The sequence below is a fragment of the Phoxinus phoxinus genome (assembly GCF_949152265.1).
Source record: "Phoxinus phoxinus genome assembly, chromosome: 14".
NCBI lineage: Eukaryota > Metazoa > Chordata > Actinopteri > Cypriniformes > Leuciscidae > Phoxinus > Phoxinus phoxinus.
The window spans coordinates 1917647-1935087 of NC_136889.1; the positions used below are offsets into that span (position 1 = coordinate 1917647).

The following is a 17441-nucleotide window of genomic DNA, read 5'->3' on the forward strand; positions in this document are numbered from 1 at the left end:
TAAATAATACAAAAATACACCAATTTACACCCTATACTTAAATTTACTAACCAAAGTATAGTGAGTTGCTTATAGAAAATGTGTTTTTTAGAGTATATGGTTATAGTATTTGTTAAAGTAAAAATATATGCATGCTTTAATTCCCATCTATGTAAACCGCGACCGCAGTTTTCTGATCTAGTGATTGTAAATCAAACATGTAGTTATAGATGCTATAAGTATAGTTCGTTAATTATAGAAAACGTGGTTTAGAGTATTTGTTAAAGTAAAAATATAATGTAATTTGCTTTCATGAAACTGATTATTTCTATTTTTTTTTTTTTTTTTTTATAAAAAAATCTCCCTTTTGTCAATTTATTATTATTATTTTTTTTTCTGGCACCCTGTATGCATCATTAAAAACAGAACATTGTTTAATGAAGTGCCTCTAGTTACCGATGCTTTAAAGAGTTTAGTTTAGCTTTCACCTGACACGTGTGTTCTACCTTTTTAATTCTGTAGTGAATTCCTTTTGGTGCAAATAAATAGAATCTATTCGTATCACTTCTGGAAGTAATATATTATAATAATTGTATAATCCTGCAGTGTAGGACTGGTCCTACTTTTAATGAATAAAATACATATATCTTTATTATTGCATTTGAATGGTAAATTGCATGGAATTTTGGTGTCAAATTATTGTGTGTTTGTGTGTGTTTGTTTGTTTGTCTGTCTGTCTGTGTGTGTGTGTATTATGTATGTATGTGTGTGTGTGTGTGTGTGTGTGTGTGTGTATGTATGTGTGTATTATGTATGCATGTGTGTGTGTGCATGTCTGTCTTTGTGTTTTTTATGTATGTCTGTGTGTGTCTGTCTGTCTGTCTGTGTGTGTCTGTCTGTCTGTGTGTGTATTGTGTGTGTGTGTGTGTGTCTGTCTGTCTGTCTGTGTGTGTATTATGTGTGTGTGTGTGTGTGTCTGTCTGTCTGTGTGTGTATTATGTGTGTGTGTGTGTGTGTGTGTGTGTGTGTCTGTCTGTCTGTGCGTGTATTATGAATGCGTGTGTGTGTGTGTGGATTGTGTGTGTGTGTATTATGTATGCGTATGTGTGTGTGTTTAATGTATGTGTGGATTATGTCTGTCTGTGTGTGTATTATGTGTGCGTGTGTGTGTATTATGTGTGCGTGTGTGTGTATTATGTCTGTCTGTGTGTGTATTATGTGTGCGTGTGTGTGTATTATGTGTGTGTGTATTATGTCTGTCTGTGTGTGTCTGTCTGTCTGTGTGTGTATTATGTGTGCGTGTGTGTGTATTATGTCTGTCTGTGTGTGTCTGTCTGTCTGTGTGTGTATTATGTGTGCGTGTGTGTGTATTATGTGTGTGTGTATTATGTGTGCGTGTGTGTGTATTATGTATGCGTGTGTGTGTCTGTCTGTCTGTCTGTCTGTCTGTGTGTATTATGTATGCATGTGTGTGTGTGTCTGTCTTGTGTGTGTATTATGTATGCATGTGTGTGTGTGTCTGTCTTGTGTGTGTATTATGTATGCGTGTGTGTGTGTGTTATGTCTGTCTGTCTGTGTGTGTATTGTGTGCGTGTGTGTGTATTATGTCTGTCTTTGTGTGTATTATGTATGCGTGTGTGTGTCTGTCTGTCTGTGTGTGTATTATGTATGCGTGTGTGTCTGTCTTGTGTGTGTATTATGTATGCGTGTGTGTGTGTGTGTTATGTCTGTCTGTGTGTGTATTGTGTGCGTGTGTGTGTATTATGTATGCGTGTGAATGTGTGTCTGTCTTGTGTGTGTATTATGTATGCGTGTGTGTGTCTGTCTGTCTGTGTGTGTATTATGTATGCGTGTGTGTGTCTGTGTGTGTGTGTGTGTGTGTGTGTGTGTGTGTGTGTGTGAACTTCTCAATCCTGTAGGTCTTCTCCTGCGGCGGAGAGCGGCCCCACGGCTGTCGTCATGCTCTGCTGGGGGAACGCCTCGTACGGGCAGCTCGGGTTGGGTGGGATTGATGAGGAGATCGTGCTGGAGCCGAGGAAGTGCGAGTTCTTCGAGGGCAAGCGAGTTCGGGATGTGGGATGTGGCAGACGTCACAGTGTCTTTCTCCTGGAGGACGGGGCGGTTTACACATGCGGGTGTAATGACCTGGGTCAGCTGGGACACGACAAAGGACGCAAGAAACCAGGTAGGGCCGCACAGACAGTCTGCTAGATTATAACGTTATTATGGCCTTTAATTGACTTCTTGATCTTAATCTAAAATGATTCACTGTGAATGTCATCAGTCCCTATTATTTTCCAAAAAGACAAATTAGTGAGACTTAATACGGTATAATTAGGTGATTCTGGTATGAAACACCCACTTTTGGAATGCAAGCCTCATCCTTCTTTTTTTTGTGTGTGTAACTTTCAAGTAAATAAGGTTTTGAATATATTGGATCAGAGTAAAGTGTTTCATTGTTTTAATTTTTCCCATTTTATCTAAACTACCACTCATAATTTTGGAATTTGTAAGATTTTAGAAAGTTTGTGAAGGAAGTCACCCAGGCTGCATTTATTTGATCACAAATACAGTAAAAACAGTAATAATGTGAGATAATATTAACATTTAAAACGGCTGTTTTCTATGTGAATATACAGTAAAGTGTAATTTATTCCTGTGATCAAAGCTGAATTTATCATCATTACTCCAGTCTTCAGTGTCACATGATCCTTCAGAAATCAGTATAATATGATGATTTGCAGCTCAATATTATTATTATTATAATTTTAAATATCTTTACCACCACTTTTCATTTAATAAATCCTTGCTGAATAAAATTATTAATTTCTTTAACCCTTGTGCATTGTTCAAATTGGGGTCACGCCACTGTGATAAAAGGTAAAAAAAAATTCCAGTCCACAATCACATTTTATATTGAAAATAAGTAATTTTGTGTGTTTTTTTCCCCCCCAAATCAGTGACATAATTTATGAATTTGGCAATTAAAGAGTTAAAATTCTGAATTTTTTTAAAAACATTTAGTAGTTTTGATCAGGACTGAGCTTGATTAATAAATTTATGCAAAAAAAATGTAAAAAAATATGTATCTGATACATTTTTACAGCAGTTTAAAGTAGTGGAAAGAACATAACGAAAGGGTAGTGAATTTGCCCACAGTGTACCGTTGAGTTTTTGAAAATTTTCAAAGCATTTTCCCAAAATGTGTGTCAAAATATGATTTGTCACCAAAATCATTCCATTTGCTGAAACACAGAGAAAGTTAGGGCCAAATTAAGACTCGAAAATACCCCGTAGTGGATGAAAACATCCCCAACAGCACATAAGGGGTAAAAACATAATAATTTTGAATCGTTCACAAACTCTGCGTTCCTTTCACGCACCCCTGTTCGGGAATCCTGGGTTATATTAGGTTATATCAATGGAACAGCCTGTGCTTTCATAACATCTGCTGAAACCAATCTGACGGATTTGGTAACATAATACTATTCCACAGAAATGCATATTAGTCGGTCAGTGTGACATCGCAAGTCACATGACCTCTAGCTCAATGACCTCAAACATCAAGACAGTTTGAAAAATGTTGCCCTGACACTGATGTTCCCTTTATTAGCGTCTAACATGACATGGATCAAAACATATTACAATGCATAATACAGTAAAAACTCAAAAAAACAGACATTAAAGTCCCCCTCAATAATTTTATCCCTTAAAACTTATATTTGATCACCAAACAAAATGACATTTATTTGTAAAAAAAAAAATCTGTCATGTCTTACAATATCTTGAATGTAACTCGACACCCTTGCCTTATTTAGTATACGCGGTTCTATGAATATGCAAATGAGCCCCGCCTCCACTCACTCACTCAGATCCACTGGTTGACGATCACACGTTGATCTGATTGGTTACAAGGTAGTGTGTGACGTCAGAAACACCAGTGATTTCAAACCGTGTTTTTGAGACTGTCTTTGGTTCACTGCAGTTTTAAGCAGAAAATACTCAGCAATGCTGTCCACTTATGAATATGGTTTGTCTTAAAGCAGATTAAAAACACCACATAGACACATAAACTACATTAAACGCTGGATTTTCACCACAGGAGGACTTTAAAGGAACATTAAGATTATGCAGTTCGAATATGAATTTTGCTTTATATACACAATTTGTTGTCCATGTAGTGCATCTGTATAATTCTGATGTTTACACCTCTCTCTAGAGCAGGTAGTGTCTCTGGATGCGCAGAACATTGTGGCCGTGTCTTGCGGTGAGTCTCATACTCTGGCTCTGAATGATAAAGGACAAGTGTTTGCGTGGGGTTTGGGTTCAGACGGACAGCTCGGCCTTTCAAATATGGAAGATTGTCTCCGCGTACCCAGGTAAAAAAACCTTCACCTCTCACAGTATAACATGCATCTGTACTGAACAACTTCTGTTGACAAATGTGACGATTATAGTCCATGGCATAACCCTGTTACCGGTCTCTCTCCTCAGAACTGTCAAGAGTTTGTCAGAGGTTCACATTACCCAGGTGGCCTGTGGATATTGGCATTCCCTTGCTTTAGCCAGAGGTATGATTATTACTATAGTTATAAACCGGGACCCGTATTTATCAAGCTTCTCAAAGTGCCATTTTAGTTTTAAAGGGATAGTTCACTTTGAAATTAAATGTTGGTATGTTTTAGCTTACCTGAAGTGCATCCAAGATGCAGGTGTCTTTGTCTCCGCAGTAGTTTCAATTTTGATATTTTTAGGTCAAACCGTTCTTGTCTGTCAGTCATATAATGCAGGTCTATAGGCACTGTCTCCAAAAGCATGCAGAGATGTCTCTAATAGCATGCAGATTAAGTCCAAATTAAAAAATTAGTGCACATTGATGACCTAAGACACGAAACAAGCGGTTTGTGTGATAAAACGAACAGTATATTGTTTTTATCTCTTTTACACAACCGCGTCCAAATGATCTGTTTACTTGGTCTGCGCAAGCGCCGTAGAGCGCCGGAAGGCTGACTGTCAGACAAGAACGGTTTGACCTAAAAATATCAAAATTGAAACTACTGCGTAGACAAAGACACCGACATCTTGGATCCACTTCAGATAAGTTAAAACATACCAACATTTAATTTCAAAGAGAACTATCCCTTTAAGTGCAATTTAAAAATGATTTATTGTCAAATGTGTGTTGAATGTAAACTCCTCTTATGAATTACACCATTCAATGTGAATTTATCTGAGAATATTCTTAAATAAGGAAATCTATTCAGTGATTGGTCCATGCCTATGTCGTCATCCAAAATCCTGTTTGTGGCACAGCATAGTGTCGTGAATCACCTCTAAGATTGACACTTCAGATTTAGTCCTACACTTGACTTAAATTACGACTGAGATGCTTGATAACTAACTGTTAAGCACAACTTTGAGCCAAGATTTTTTTTACTCTTAAAGGACAAGTTCGGAAAGCGAAAGAAAACGAAAATTCTCTGTCTAAATTTTAAACTTAACCGTTCTATTTCATCAAAAACGATCTGAAAACCGGACTTTAGTGTAAAATACTGAACTTGTCCTTTAAAGGTTGGGTAGGTCAGAATTGTCTAAAAAAAACTTTAATTCAAATTTGTTTAATCTGTCATTATATAACAATACATAATTAAAATGCAAGTACTCTGAAATAGAGAGTATAAAAAACTGAGTGACTCTAGTGTATTTAATCTTCAATAAACACAGCTCATTAATTCCATTCACTCCCACCTAAAAACGGGTGCGTGACTGCGCGCACGTGGGCGGAGCCAGTAATAGCGGCGGTAGTCATGGCGACGGAGAGTGACAGTCGCGCAAGCCAATCACTTGTTTCGTCCCGGTAGGAATTAATGAGCTGTGTTTTTTGAAGATTAAATACACTATAGTCACTAAATTTTTATACTCTCTTTTTCAAAGTACTTACATTTTAATTATGTATTGGTATATAAAGACAGTTTAAGCCAATATGAAAAAAAGTACTTTAGACAATTCTGACCTACACAACCTTTAAGTCCATTCTTAGCAGTGTTCTTGAGGCTTGATAAATACGGCCCCTGATTATCACGCCTGAAAATTACCCTAATTATGCGTCATTATTCCCAAATTCTCGCTCAAGGTGGTCAGATATTCTCCTGGGGCCAAAATAAATATGGACAGCTGGGTCTCGGGATGCAGGGAGCGGGTGTTTCCACCCCACAAGTCATTCAGTCTTTGCAGGGCGTCCCGTTTGCCCAGATATCTGCGGGAGGCGCTCACAGCTTCGGGCTCACGCTCTCTGGGGCCGTCTTCGGCTGGGGGCGAAACAAGTTCGGCCAGCTGGGCCTCAGCGATAATGATGGTAAAACAAACACCTTAGACATTCAGTTGAGCTTTCTCTGGTTTAATGATTTTATAGTGGAGTACGTGGTGTTCCTCAGATCGCAATTTCCCTGCCTTGCTGAAGACTCTCAGGTCCCAACGGGTCGTTTACATATGCTGTGGAGAGGACCACACGGCAGCACTAACAAAGGTGTGCATTGATTTTACAGGATCTGTTGCTTATTTTAAGGGCTTAATAAGCGCAAAGTAGTAGTATGCACATATCCACATCCAGCTGTGCGGTCAAATCATAACCTGACGAAGACCTTCGGGTCGAAACGTAGTCAATAAATTCATCCTTTGAAACCAGCAGTCGCAGTGTGCTGATTTTTGTTTATTCTAAAGTGCTTAATAAGCAACATTATAATTTATTATGATACATTAAATGTAGGTATGCACTAGGGCTGGGTATCGATTCAGATGTTCCGATTCGATCTCGATTCTCGATTCAATTTCGATTCTAAATTCGATTTCGATTCCCGATTCGACTCAATGAATATAGATTTAATACAAATCCTTTGTTTATTTATTTTTAAACGGTGAACATGAGTTTACGAGTGGTTAATTAATAAAAATAAATAGAGCCACAAACCTTTTATTTGAGGTACTCTTGGGTACATTAAAACCCAACTTCAAATGCATACAATGAATAGACAGGATTTTGATGCAAGATGAAAAATTGATGCTGAAAATTAGACAAGTCAGAACAGTCGCATGCCTTGACCAATCAGGATCAGGTTATTTTATGTTTAAGAGAAAACTAACATAAAATCTGTAAAATGTAAAAACAAAAAATCGATTTTGAATCGACCACATTTTAAAAATCGATTAATCGAAAAATATTTTTTTTAGCCCAGCCCTAGTATGCACCGAAATGAAATTCTGGGCCGAAACCGAAAATGCTTTTTTTAAAATTATTTATTTATTATTTTAAATTAGCTTATTTTTTTATAATTGTATTAATATTAGATTAGACTTTTGTTTTAATGAACTTCAATAATTTTAACGATACTGAATTAAAACAAATGCATATTGGGGGGGGGGAGGGGGGCTGAGATCAAATACACTAATAACAAGCATAGATTAATACAGTATAAAGTTCTGTAGTGTATTCAGGTATGTAATAATTAGGCTTAATGTTAATAACACTGTAGTTCACTGGATAAATTAAATATAGATTAATCTTTGTTAAAGCTGTGTTTTTTTGTTTTTTATTATAATGACTTGGCTGCAGGTATTTAAAGGCTGCTGTCACTTTAAGACTGAATGCACAGATCCAATATAATGATACACATCAGATTTCTTTCTCAACTCTTTATGTTCACTTAAGACATAACCGACTGTGTTTACGAGAATACTTAACGTAATGTTGTGTGTATGTGTCCGTTCAAGCGCACACGGAGATTCAAAAGAGGAATCAATTCGCTATGTGTGTGTCTCTGTGTGTGTGCGCGCCCTTCGGGAACCAAAAATGCCATTTTCGTCTGCCGAAATTTCGGTTGCATCCCTAATTAAATGCTGTACATTCAGGAGAAGGAATTGCCATGGTTTAGATTAAATCAAGTTAAATTTATTTTTATTGCACTTTTCATACAACTGTGTGTGTGTGTGTGTGTGTGTGTGTGTGTGTGTGTGTGTGTGTGTGTGTGTGTGTGTGTGTGTGTGTGTGTGTGTGTGTGTGTGTGTGTGTGTGTGTGTGTGTGTGTGTGTGTGTGTGTGTGTGTGTGTGTGTGTGTGTGTGTGTGTGTGTGTGTGTGTGTGTGTGTGTGTGTGTGTGTGTGTGTGTGTGTGTGTGTGTGTGTGTGTGTGTGTGTGTGTGTGTGTGTGTGTGCGCGCGTGTCACTCACTTTCAAGTGTTAAAGCATCCTTAATATCTTAATGCCTTATAGTTGCATTTAGCAGATTAGAACTGCGCGATAATATAGCTTACATTTTGCAACGATACAAGCAACAACCAAAAAGTTGATGGGCTAAATTTTTTTTAAACGTTTTTTTTTTAAAGTTGATTATTTTAGTTGATATATTACCACAAAACCAGTCACGAGTCGCACGGGTATATCTGTGGCAATAGCCAACAATACATTGTATGGGTCAAAATTATCCATTTTTCTTTTATGCCAAAAATCATTAGGATATTAAGATCATGTTCCATGAAGATATTTAGTAAATTTCCTGCCTTAAATATATCGCATTTTTATTTTTGACAGCAGCACAATCGTGAATATAAATGCACAACTTTAAAGGAGATTTTCGAGGAAATCACCTTTAAAGTTGTGCATTTATGTTCACGAAGACCACAAAACTAGTCTTATGTGTTTGTTTTTTTAAAATTGAGATTTATACATCATCTGCAAGCCAAATAAATAAGCTTTCCATTGATGTATAAATCTCAATTTGAAAAAAAAAATTACACATAAGACTAGTTTTATGGTCCAGGGTCACATATCGCTTTACATGAGTATGTTTGCAGATAAAGTTGGCCATGCTTATCCAACTTTATATAAAAAGCTGGATGATAAGAGTCACATTTTGTGGCAATATTACTGTATATACAGCTTTATATGATCATTAGTAATTAGAGATTGGTATTTTGTAGGAGGGAGGTGTGTTTACATTTGGAGCTGGTGGGTACGGTCAGCTGGGACACAACACCACAAACCATGAGGTGAACCCCAGGAAGGTGTTTGAGCTGATGGGGAATGTGGTTGCACAGATCGCTTGTGGTAGGTAAGTATCAAACAATCCATAAACACTAATTTAATTTTTACTCAATGTCTGGCTATGTTTTCTATATGAAAGCTTGAGACTGAGCTTCTTTATACAAGGATGTATGGCAACACTTTACAATAAGGTTTGTTAATTAACATGAACTAATAATGAACAATACTTCTTCAGCATCTTAGTTAATATTAATTTAAACAATTACTAATACATTATTAAAATCATATGTTGAAAAGCCAACATGTATGCGAGGCAATACTTAATGCTAAATTTATTTTGTTCTTGGACTAAATTATATGTTTGAAAAAGTGCATAATTCACACTTTATTTCTGTTTTTGAATCATATGCAAGTGTCTTTAGCAGATAAATGTCAGAAAAGTATGCCTCCAATGTAAACTGATAAATGTGCAAAATCTTTATTATAAAAAAAAAAAAAGTGAAAAAAAAAAATCAAATGTTGTATTTGTTAACATTAGTTAAAGGTTGTGTAGGTAAGAATTGTCTAAAGAACTTTTTTTCAAATTGGCTTAAACTGTCTTTATATACCAATACATAATTAAAATGTAAGTACTTTGAAAAAGAGAGTATAAAAATTGAGTGACTCTAGTGTATTTAATCTTCAAAAAACACAGCTCATTAATTCCTACCGGGACGAAACAAGTGATTGGCTTGCGCGACTGTCACTCTCCGTCGCCATGACTACCGCCGCTATTACTGGCTCTGCCCACGTGCGCGCAGTCGCGCACCCGTCTTTAGGTGGGAGTGAATGGAATTAATGAGCTGTGTTTATTGAAGATTAAATACACTAGAGTCACTCAGTTTTTTATACTCTCTATTTCAGAGTACTTGCATTTTAATTATGTATTGGTATATAAAGACAGTTTAAACAAATTTGAATAAAAGTTTTTTTAGACAATTCTGACCTACCCAACCTTTAATGCACTGTGTACTACCATATATTTTTATTAACAAAGATTAGTAAATACTGTAACAAATGTATTGCTCATTGCTAGTTAATACATTAACTCAGGAACCTTATTGTAAAGTGTTATGGGATGTATTTCTAATCATGAAGAGCATGCATTGCTTTTGTCTTCACCTGCATGTAAGGCAGCACACTTTGGCGTTCGTCCCTTCGTCAGGAAAGATTGAGTCGTTTGGTCTCGGGGGGAACGGACAGCTCGGGACCCGCTCCACCTACAACCGGATCAGTCCCGCTCCTGTGAAAGGCTGCTGGCGGGCCCATACGGATCCCGTGCCTATGGATATAGGTGGGTTGACTTAGTTTACATGAAGTCTTTCAACAGAGTAATTTCTCAGACAGCTTTCCTTCTCAGTGTTTCTTAAATGCATGCAGTGGTTCTGACTTTGGTCATTATTAGGGATGTCCCGATCAGGGTTTTTTGCCTCCGAGTCATTTTAATTTTGAGTATCTCAATCTCAAAACTCACTACTATAGTTTGGCATTTGATGCTATGTGAGAGTAGAGAGTATTTTTACTCCTTTTATTTTAAGTCATGTTGGTTGATCGCATTATTGATAAAGGATATGTGTGTACAGCACTTTGTTAAACACCTGTTGTTTTTAAAAAGTGCTATATAAATAAACTTTGACTTTGACTTTTGACTTTATCTACCGATACGAGTCCCGATCCGATACTTCTATAATACATAAAAAAGAATAAAGAAGAGCGAAAAAACAGATCCAGGATGTTCCTTATTTTTTATTTACTTCACCTTATTTTAACATTCAACAACTCTGTTAACAAACACACTTCTGTGAGGTAGCTTGAACAATCAAGTATTAAATAACATAAATTCTTCACTTTTGGTGATGTCAACAAAGTAATGTCATGGCGCACGCGTTGCTGTTTCTGTGTGGAGTCGAACTCTGTGCATAACTATAGATGTGTTAAAAAATAATGAGGATATATATATATATACATATCCGATTCCGATCGAGTCTGAAACCACGTGATCGGATCTGGACATCCCTAGTCATTATGACACAATGCATCTCATGCAGTTTATTTATGTCAAAGGGGGGGTATAATGACCTTTTCACAAGATGTAAAATAAGTCTCTGATGTCCCCAGAGTGTGTGTGTGAAGTTTTAGCTCAAAATACCCCACAGATATGTTTATATATCATGTTAAAATAGTCACTTTTTGAGGGTGAGCAAAAACGCGCCTTTTTGTGTCTGTTCCTTTAAATGCAAATGAGCTGCTGCTCCCGGCACAGGGGGCGGAGCTACAAGAGCTTGTGTGTGTGTGTAAGTGTGTAAAAACAACTTTTACCCTTTTATGTTGAAACCAGAGTCAAAGATGTTTGTCTTAAGTTGTTCACTCATCAGTGACCGTGTGTGTGTGTGTGTGTGTGTGTGTGTGTGTGTGTGTGTGTGTGTGTATACTGTTGCGTTGATTGAGACGCACCCCAGGAAAACCATGTGGTGATGTTTCAGATTTGACAGGGCTGTGTATTTCAGAGGCGGAACAGAGTTACTGTGTGAAGAGGATCTACGCTGGAGGAGACCAGAGCTTCGCTCACTATGCTTTATCTCAGGTATGAGCAGAGGTCAAGGGTCAAGCTGACGAGGCATATTTAAAGATTCGATTTTGATAAGTGCAATAAATAAACCAGTGGTTACATCATCAGTGATCATTATTACATATGGTACCAGAATGAAACAGGAACGGCCTGTTTTACATGATGGTCACATGGCATATCAGCGTCCAAATCTGTCAAATGTATTTAAAAAATGTGCAGTATGTGTTGCACAGTTGCCTGTGTAGCGATTGGCCATTCGCTGATGTTCCGGTTTATATTCCTGTAGGACGACAGGCCTCCGCTGGACGTGAGGATAACCAGACCTGACGGACAGATCTACACGCTCAGCGCTGACCTCATCCAGAAATGGCTCAATCACGGCCATGGGAGACTGCCACCAGAAATCACCAAGTAACTATACGTGTAGCTGTATGCAGGTATAGGCTTTGTGTGGGTATGGATGTGCACATGTGTGTATGTGTAAGGTTTAAGACTGTGTGTGAATATGGGGACTTCTTGTTGGGGTATTATTTATTTATTTACCTTTATTTGACCAGGAAATAATCCCATTGAGATTCAGAATCTCTTTTTCAAGGGAGTCCTGGCCAAGACAGCAGAATAATAGTTCCATATTAAAAATACATATACAAACATTTAACAGAAAAATACATTTTGGCAATTTAACATAATCTCAACATAATCACCAGCAGCGCTCAGTAACCGCACATGTGCATTTAGTCCTCAAATAGTCCTTTATTTACCGACAATGACACAATTTAAAATGAGGATAGTCAAATTTGAGCTGATTCTGCAATTTATACCAGGAAAAAGGTGCAAAAATTTTAAAGGCACTTTCACCGAAGACCGTTCGCGTTCGTGGGATATCATACATGATTTGCCCATATGATCGAAGATTACATTTCCTGGTAGTGACTTTAAGAGTCAGAAGAGAGCATAAGTAAGGAGGCAGTTTACAAAGTATGGCCTTAAAAAGAAAAATATAGCAGTGCTCCAGCTTGCGATTGTGCAGAGATGGCCAACACACACTCTCATACAAGCGACAATGATGAGTACGGAAACTGGAATTAGTTACAAATCTTATCTTAGTGCTGCATGATATACTGAATCCAGCATTTTCAAAGAAGATTTATTTGCATGCATGTATAAAACATTGACATAATGTTACATCTCGTAATAAAAGAGAAGGGTAGGGAGGGTGTGTGTGTTTTTTTTTTGTTTTTTTTATGAAAATCCTATATTGTACATAACATTTATTTTTTTCAATGTTCACACAAAAAGAAATCACCAAGTATTGCTTTGACTTTCTGTACTTTGATTTTTACATTAGGGCATGTAGATGAAACTCGGTCTGTCCTAATATTTAAAAAAAAGCCGTAATTGAAATCTGAACACTTAAATGCTGTCTGAACATCACACTGATGATGTGTCTTTGGTGTCTTGCAGTGAGATTGATCTTGTGTGCTCTTCAGCGAGTTGTCTCAATGGAAGTTTTCTGTCTGGAAGGTAATTAGATCTTACACATTCAAAACACATTGTGTACTGTGTGTGTATATACACACTACGGGCCAGATTTACTAACAGCTTGTGCAATGTGCCAGCGTAAAACCTCTTTTGGCGTTAAACTACTGTCAGGATTTACTAAAGACACGCAGTAAAAAATGAGCGCTGAAAAGGTTATTTTTGCGGCTGATCTTATTGCATATGCATTTGTTGGAGTTTCCCTTTCAGAGGCAACATTTAGGGGAGGAGAGTATTAAAACAAAAAAAGAAGCTTGAATGAAAATGCATTTTCAATCTCATTTAAAAACGCATTTTTTAGGTTAGCTTTTACTTGTTTTTTTTGCTTTAAATAAGCGTCTCAATGAGCTTTACATAATAGAACAAACAAATTAAAGGCGCTATATAAAAATAAAGTTATTATTATTATTAAAGGTACAATATGTAAGCTTTTTGCATTAAAATAACCCTAAATCACAAGGCCAGTGTTATATATTTTGTTAAGTTGACAATATCCTTACAATATTACTTACAATATTACTTACAATATCCCACATGTTTCCAACTATTTTTAAATCGTGAGAAATTATTCTTACACAATTATTACACAATTATTCTTTACCGATTGCAGCTGGTTCTGTCGACAAAAACAAGTCCCGTAAACGTCAACTTACGGGTCAACCAAAGTTTAGTTTATCGACATTGTTTATCACGTCTGGTGTTTATGGCCATGTAAATAAATATAGCATGTGTTATACATAAAGATTAATCAGTCAAATGATGTGGGTATGTTTGAATGTACTTTTACAACAATTGTTGAGAATACGTAAAACTGTGCAGCGTAATCACAACAATGAATTAGACAAATACAGTAACATCTATGATAACCAATTTAGTTTTAAACCTTACTTTTCTTACGGTTAATTCATTTTAATGAAATAAAAGCCTGTCATTAAACGCAACATTTATAAAAATAGAACTTTACCTCCACTTTATCCATAAACATGATTTTTCGATTCCCGTCTGACTGATTTACATCCACGGTGGAGTTAAAAACGACAGTTCCCATCATTCCACGCTCCTTCACATCGTCATCAAGCTACGCCGTTGTTGTTGTGTGGAATGTAGCGCCCTCTAGTGGCAGAAAATCTTGCATATTGTACCTTTAAATGAATTAGGCAAGGTGATTTACTAAGGTTTGCACTCATCAATTTATGGTGTTTGCGCTATTATTTACTGCCCTAAAAAAGCACGTCTTAAACTAGACGCTAACTAGTAGATTGCGTTGCTCATTATGGGAATGATTTGACTGCGTCTGTGTTCTTTATTTTGCTCGTCGTCAGTAGATCACGCGCAGAACTTTACACTCTCATCTGCGCTGTTTTCGATTGTGCTCTCACGCTAATTTGCCCTGTTTAGTAAATCTGCCCCTAAAATGACTCATAAACAGCTGATGATGGTTTCTCCAATGAGTGTTGTGTTTTGCAGCAGTCCAGATCACTACAGCACTAGCAGCAAGTGCTCCGGTGTGGACATTAACACGGCCCGTCTGCTCTACCACAGGCTCGTCCAACCCGATTACCCACAAATCTCACAAATTGTGAGTCGCTTGTTTTTATGTTTCCAGCTTGAATGAAACCAAAGTTGATAATAATGAGAAATGTTTCTTGAGCATCAAATCATCATATGGACCACAAAACCAGTCACAATTTTGAAATTGAGATTTATACATCACATAAAAGCTGAATAAATAAGCTTCCCATTGATGTGTGGTTTGTTAGGATAGGACAATATTTGGTCGAGACACAACTATTGAAAATCTGGAATCTGAGGGAGCAAAAAAATCGAAACAAATCTCCTTTAAAGTTGTGCATTTATGTTCACGATTGTGCTGCATTCACTCACAAAAATACATGTTTTATATATTTACGGTAGAACATTTACTAAATGTCTTCATGGAACATGATCTTTACTTAATATCCTAATGATTTTTGGCATAAAAGAGAAATCTATCATTTTTATAATTGTGCGACTCGAGACTGGTTTTGTGGTGACATATATTATCCTGATTTCTGACGAATAATGTGACACTGAAGACTGGAGTAATGATGATAAATTCAGCTTTGATCACAGGAATAAATTACACTTTATAATACATCCACATAGAAAACACCCATTTTAAATTGTAATAATATTCCACTGTTTTTACTGTATTTTTGGTGAGCAAAAAAGGCCTCCTTTAAAAAAACGATCCAAAACTTTTGACTGGTTAAATATAGTGTAATTTTCAGAAGCATTATTTTTCTTTAAGTGCCCATCACTCCTGTTCTGACCAATGCATGCGTTCTCCTAATCCAGATAGCCGCTAGTTTGGAGAAGCATCTCCTCCCCAGATTGAGCGGTTCTCCTCCAGACATCGAGGCTCTGAGACTCTACCTCACGCTGCCCGAGTGTCCTCTCCTCAACAACCCCAGCAACTACACCACCCTCACCATTCCCTTCGCCAAGGCCGTCGTGAGCCTGAAAGACACCCCCATCAAAGTGCTTGGTACGTCCCATCCTCTATAAGAGGAAATCTGTGTGTCGGGCTTCATCTCGGCTCTTGTAAAGGTGATGATGCACAGGGCTTTTTGAGCGATGTTGCGGGGCAATCTTGCCGAGTGATTGTTATATATTGTCTATATATTTTTTTTTTTTAAGGAAACTGGTGGTCCAGGTTTGATCCAGCGGTCTTCCAGAGGCTGGTGGAGCTCTATAAGGAGGTGGTGGTGTATCTACTGCGGATGCAGAAACTGGGAATCCCACTTTCTGAGCAGAGGATCTTCACCTGCTTCTTGCACACCTCCCTCAAACTCCTGGAGATCCTCCACTTGGTGAGCACCACAGTTTTTCGGTACTTTAGAGGTACTTTACATCAAAATATGTGACTCTGGATCACAAAACCAGTCACATGTCACACGGGTATATCTGTGGCAATAGACAACTATACATTGTATGGGTCAAAATTATAATTTTTTCTTTTATGCCAAAAATCATTAGGATATTAAGATCATGTTCCATGAAGATATTTAGTAAATTTCCTACTGTAAATATATAAAACATGTATTTTTGTGAGTGAATGCAGCACAATCGTGAACATAAATGCACAACTTTAAAGGAGATTTTCTCAATGTTTACATTTTTTTGCTCCTCAGATTCCAGATTTACAATAGTTGTGTCTCGACCAAATATTGTCCTATCATAACAAACCACACATCAATAGAAAGCTTATTTATTCAGCTTTTAGATTATGTATACATCTCAATTTTCAAAAATGTACCCATGTGACTGGTTTTGTGGTCCAGGGTCACATAATGCTTGTCTTACTACCCACTCATAATGTGGTACATTGAACAAGTTCTTCTCATTCTTGCTGGTGAAATGTACAGTAGTTAACAATTGGAACCATATTGTAATTTGCTAATATCATTCTTATTATGGTGTTGCAGGTTAATGAGCGTGCTGGCCAGATCATCCAGTATGACAAGTTCTATATTCATGAGCTGGATGAGCTCATTGACATCAGGAATGATTATGTCACCTGGTTTCAGCAGCAGATGTTCTCTTTGGTGAGTTTGCATTGGTCAAAGGTAATCAGCATAATTTTACACTCCTGAATTTTAAAGCTACATGTGAAGGCCAAGTATGGTAACCCATACTCACAAGTTAGTGCAAACACATTAGGAGTGGTGAGCAGTGAATACACACAAGCCCCTTTCACATAGAGATTCTGGAAAATACACGGATAATGTGTCCCGGGATCGTTTGATTTTGGTTCATTCACACTGCCAGTGATTTTCCGGGATCTGTGAGTGCGTTCACACACATCCCGGTAAGATCCCGTAAAGACACGTGACGTCAGGATGAGACGTGTAACGTACGCGTCGAGAACATGTGCACTAGCGCATCGCGTACCATTCCACAGCGCTGGCGAGCGAGCGCTCTCAGCTTCCGCGCGGATAGTAAGGAGCTCCTGGTTTCTGCTTCGGTCCATTTTGCAGACTGAGATTTTTTCGTTCTTTCTTTGTTGATGACGAACACGAACTTTCTAGAGTCGCGCGATGGCACGTGCTTCATCACTACGACACACTCCTTACGGCATTGATCCTGGCTTTTGTTCACACAGGGCGCGTTCCGGGACTGATCCCGGCAATGTTACTAGGTCCCCAACCCGGCATCAATCCCGGGACGTGTTTGCGTTCGCACAGAAAGCACTCCGGCAATTTCTCTGCAATTTCCCAGGATCAACGCGCTGTGTGAAA

At 37.6% G+C, this 17441-nt stretch overlaps 1 protein-coding gene across 5 annotated transcripts in view; it reads left to right on the plus strand.

Moving 5' to 3' along the window:
* The window catches only part of herc4 (HECT and RLD domain containing E3 ubiquitin protein ligase 4), a 31145-nt gene that overhangs the window by 1349 nt on the left and 12355 nt on the right, over positions 1–17441 (plus strand). Inside the window, exons 2-15 of one of the 5 annotated variants that reach the window (XM_079635793.1) lie at positions 1899–2164; positions 4199–4358; positions 4474–4550; positions 6113–6334; positions 6414–6505; positions 8951–9081; positions 10187–10347; positions 11561–11637; positions 11909–12033; positions 13087–13146; positions 14629–14740; positions 15499–15688; positions 15841–16013; positions 16629–16748. In XM_079635793.1, the coding sequence (XP_079491919.1) occupies positions 1939–2164; positions 4199–4358; positions 4474–4550; positions 6113–6334; positions 6414–6505; positions 8951–9081; positions 10187–10347; positions 11561–11637; positions 11909–12033; positions 13087–13146; positions 14629–14740; positions 15499–15688; positions 15841–16013; positions 16629–16748 (1926 nt within the window). In that variant the 5' untranslated portion in view covers positions 1899–1938. Of the gene's footprint in view, positions 1–1898; positions 2165–4198; positions 4359–4473; positions 4551–6112; positions 6335–6413; positions 6506–8950; positions 9082–10186; positions 10348–11536; positions 11638–11908; positions 12034–13086; positions 13147–14628; positions 14741–15498; positions 15689–15840; positions 16014–16628; positions 16749–17441 lie in introns of all 5 variants that reach the window. The other 4 variants (XM_079635791.1, XM_079635792.1, XM_079635794.1 and 1 more) reach the window with 4 other exon arrangements.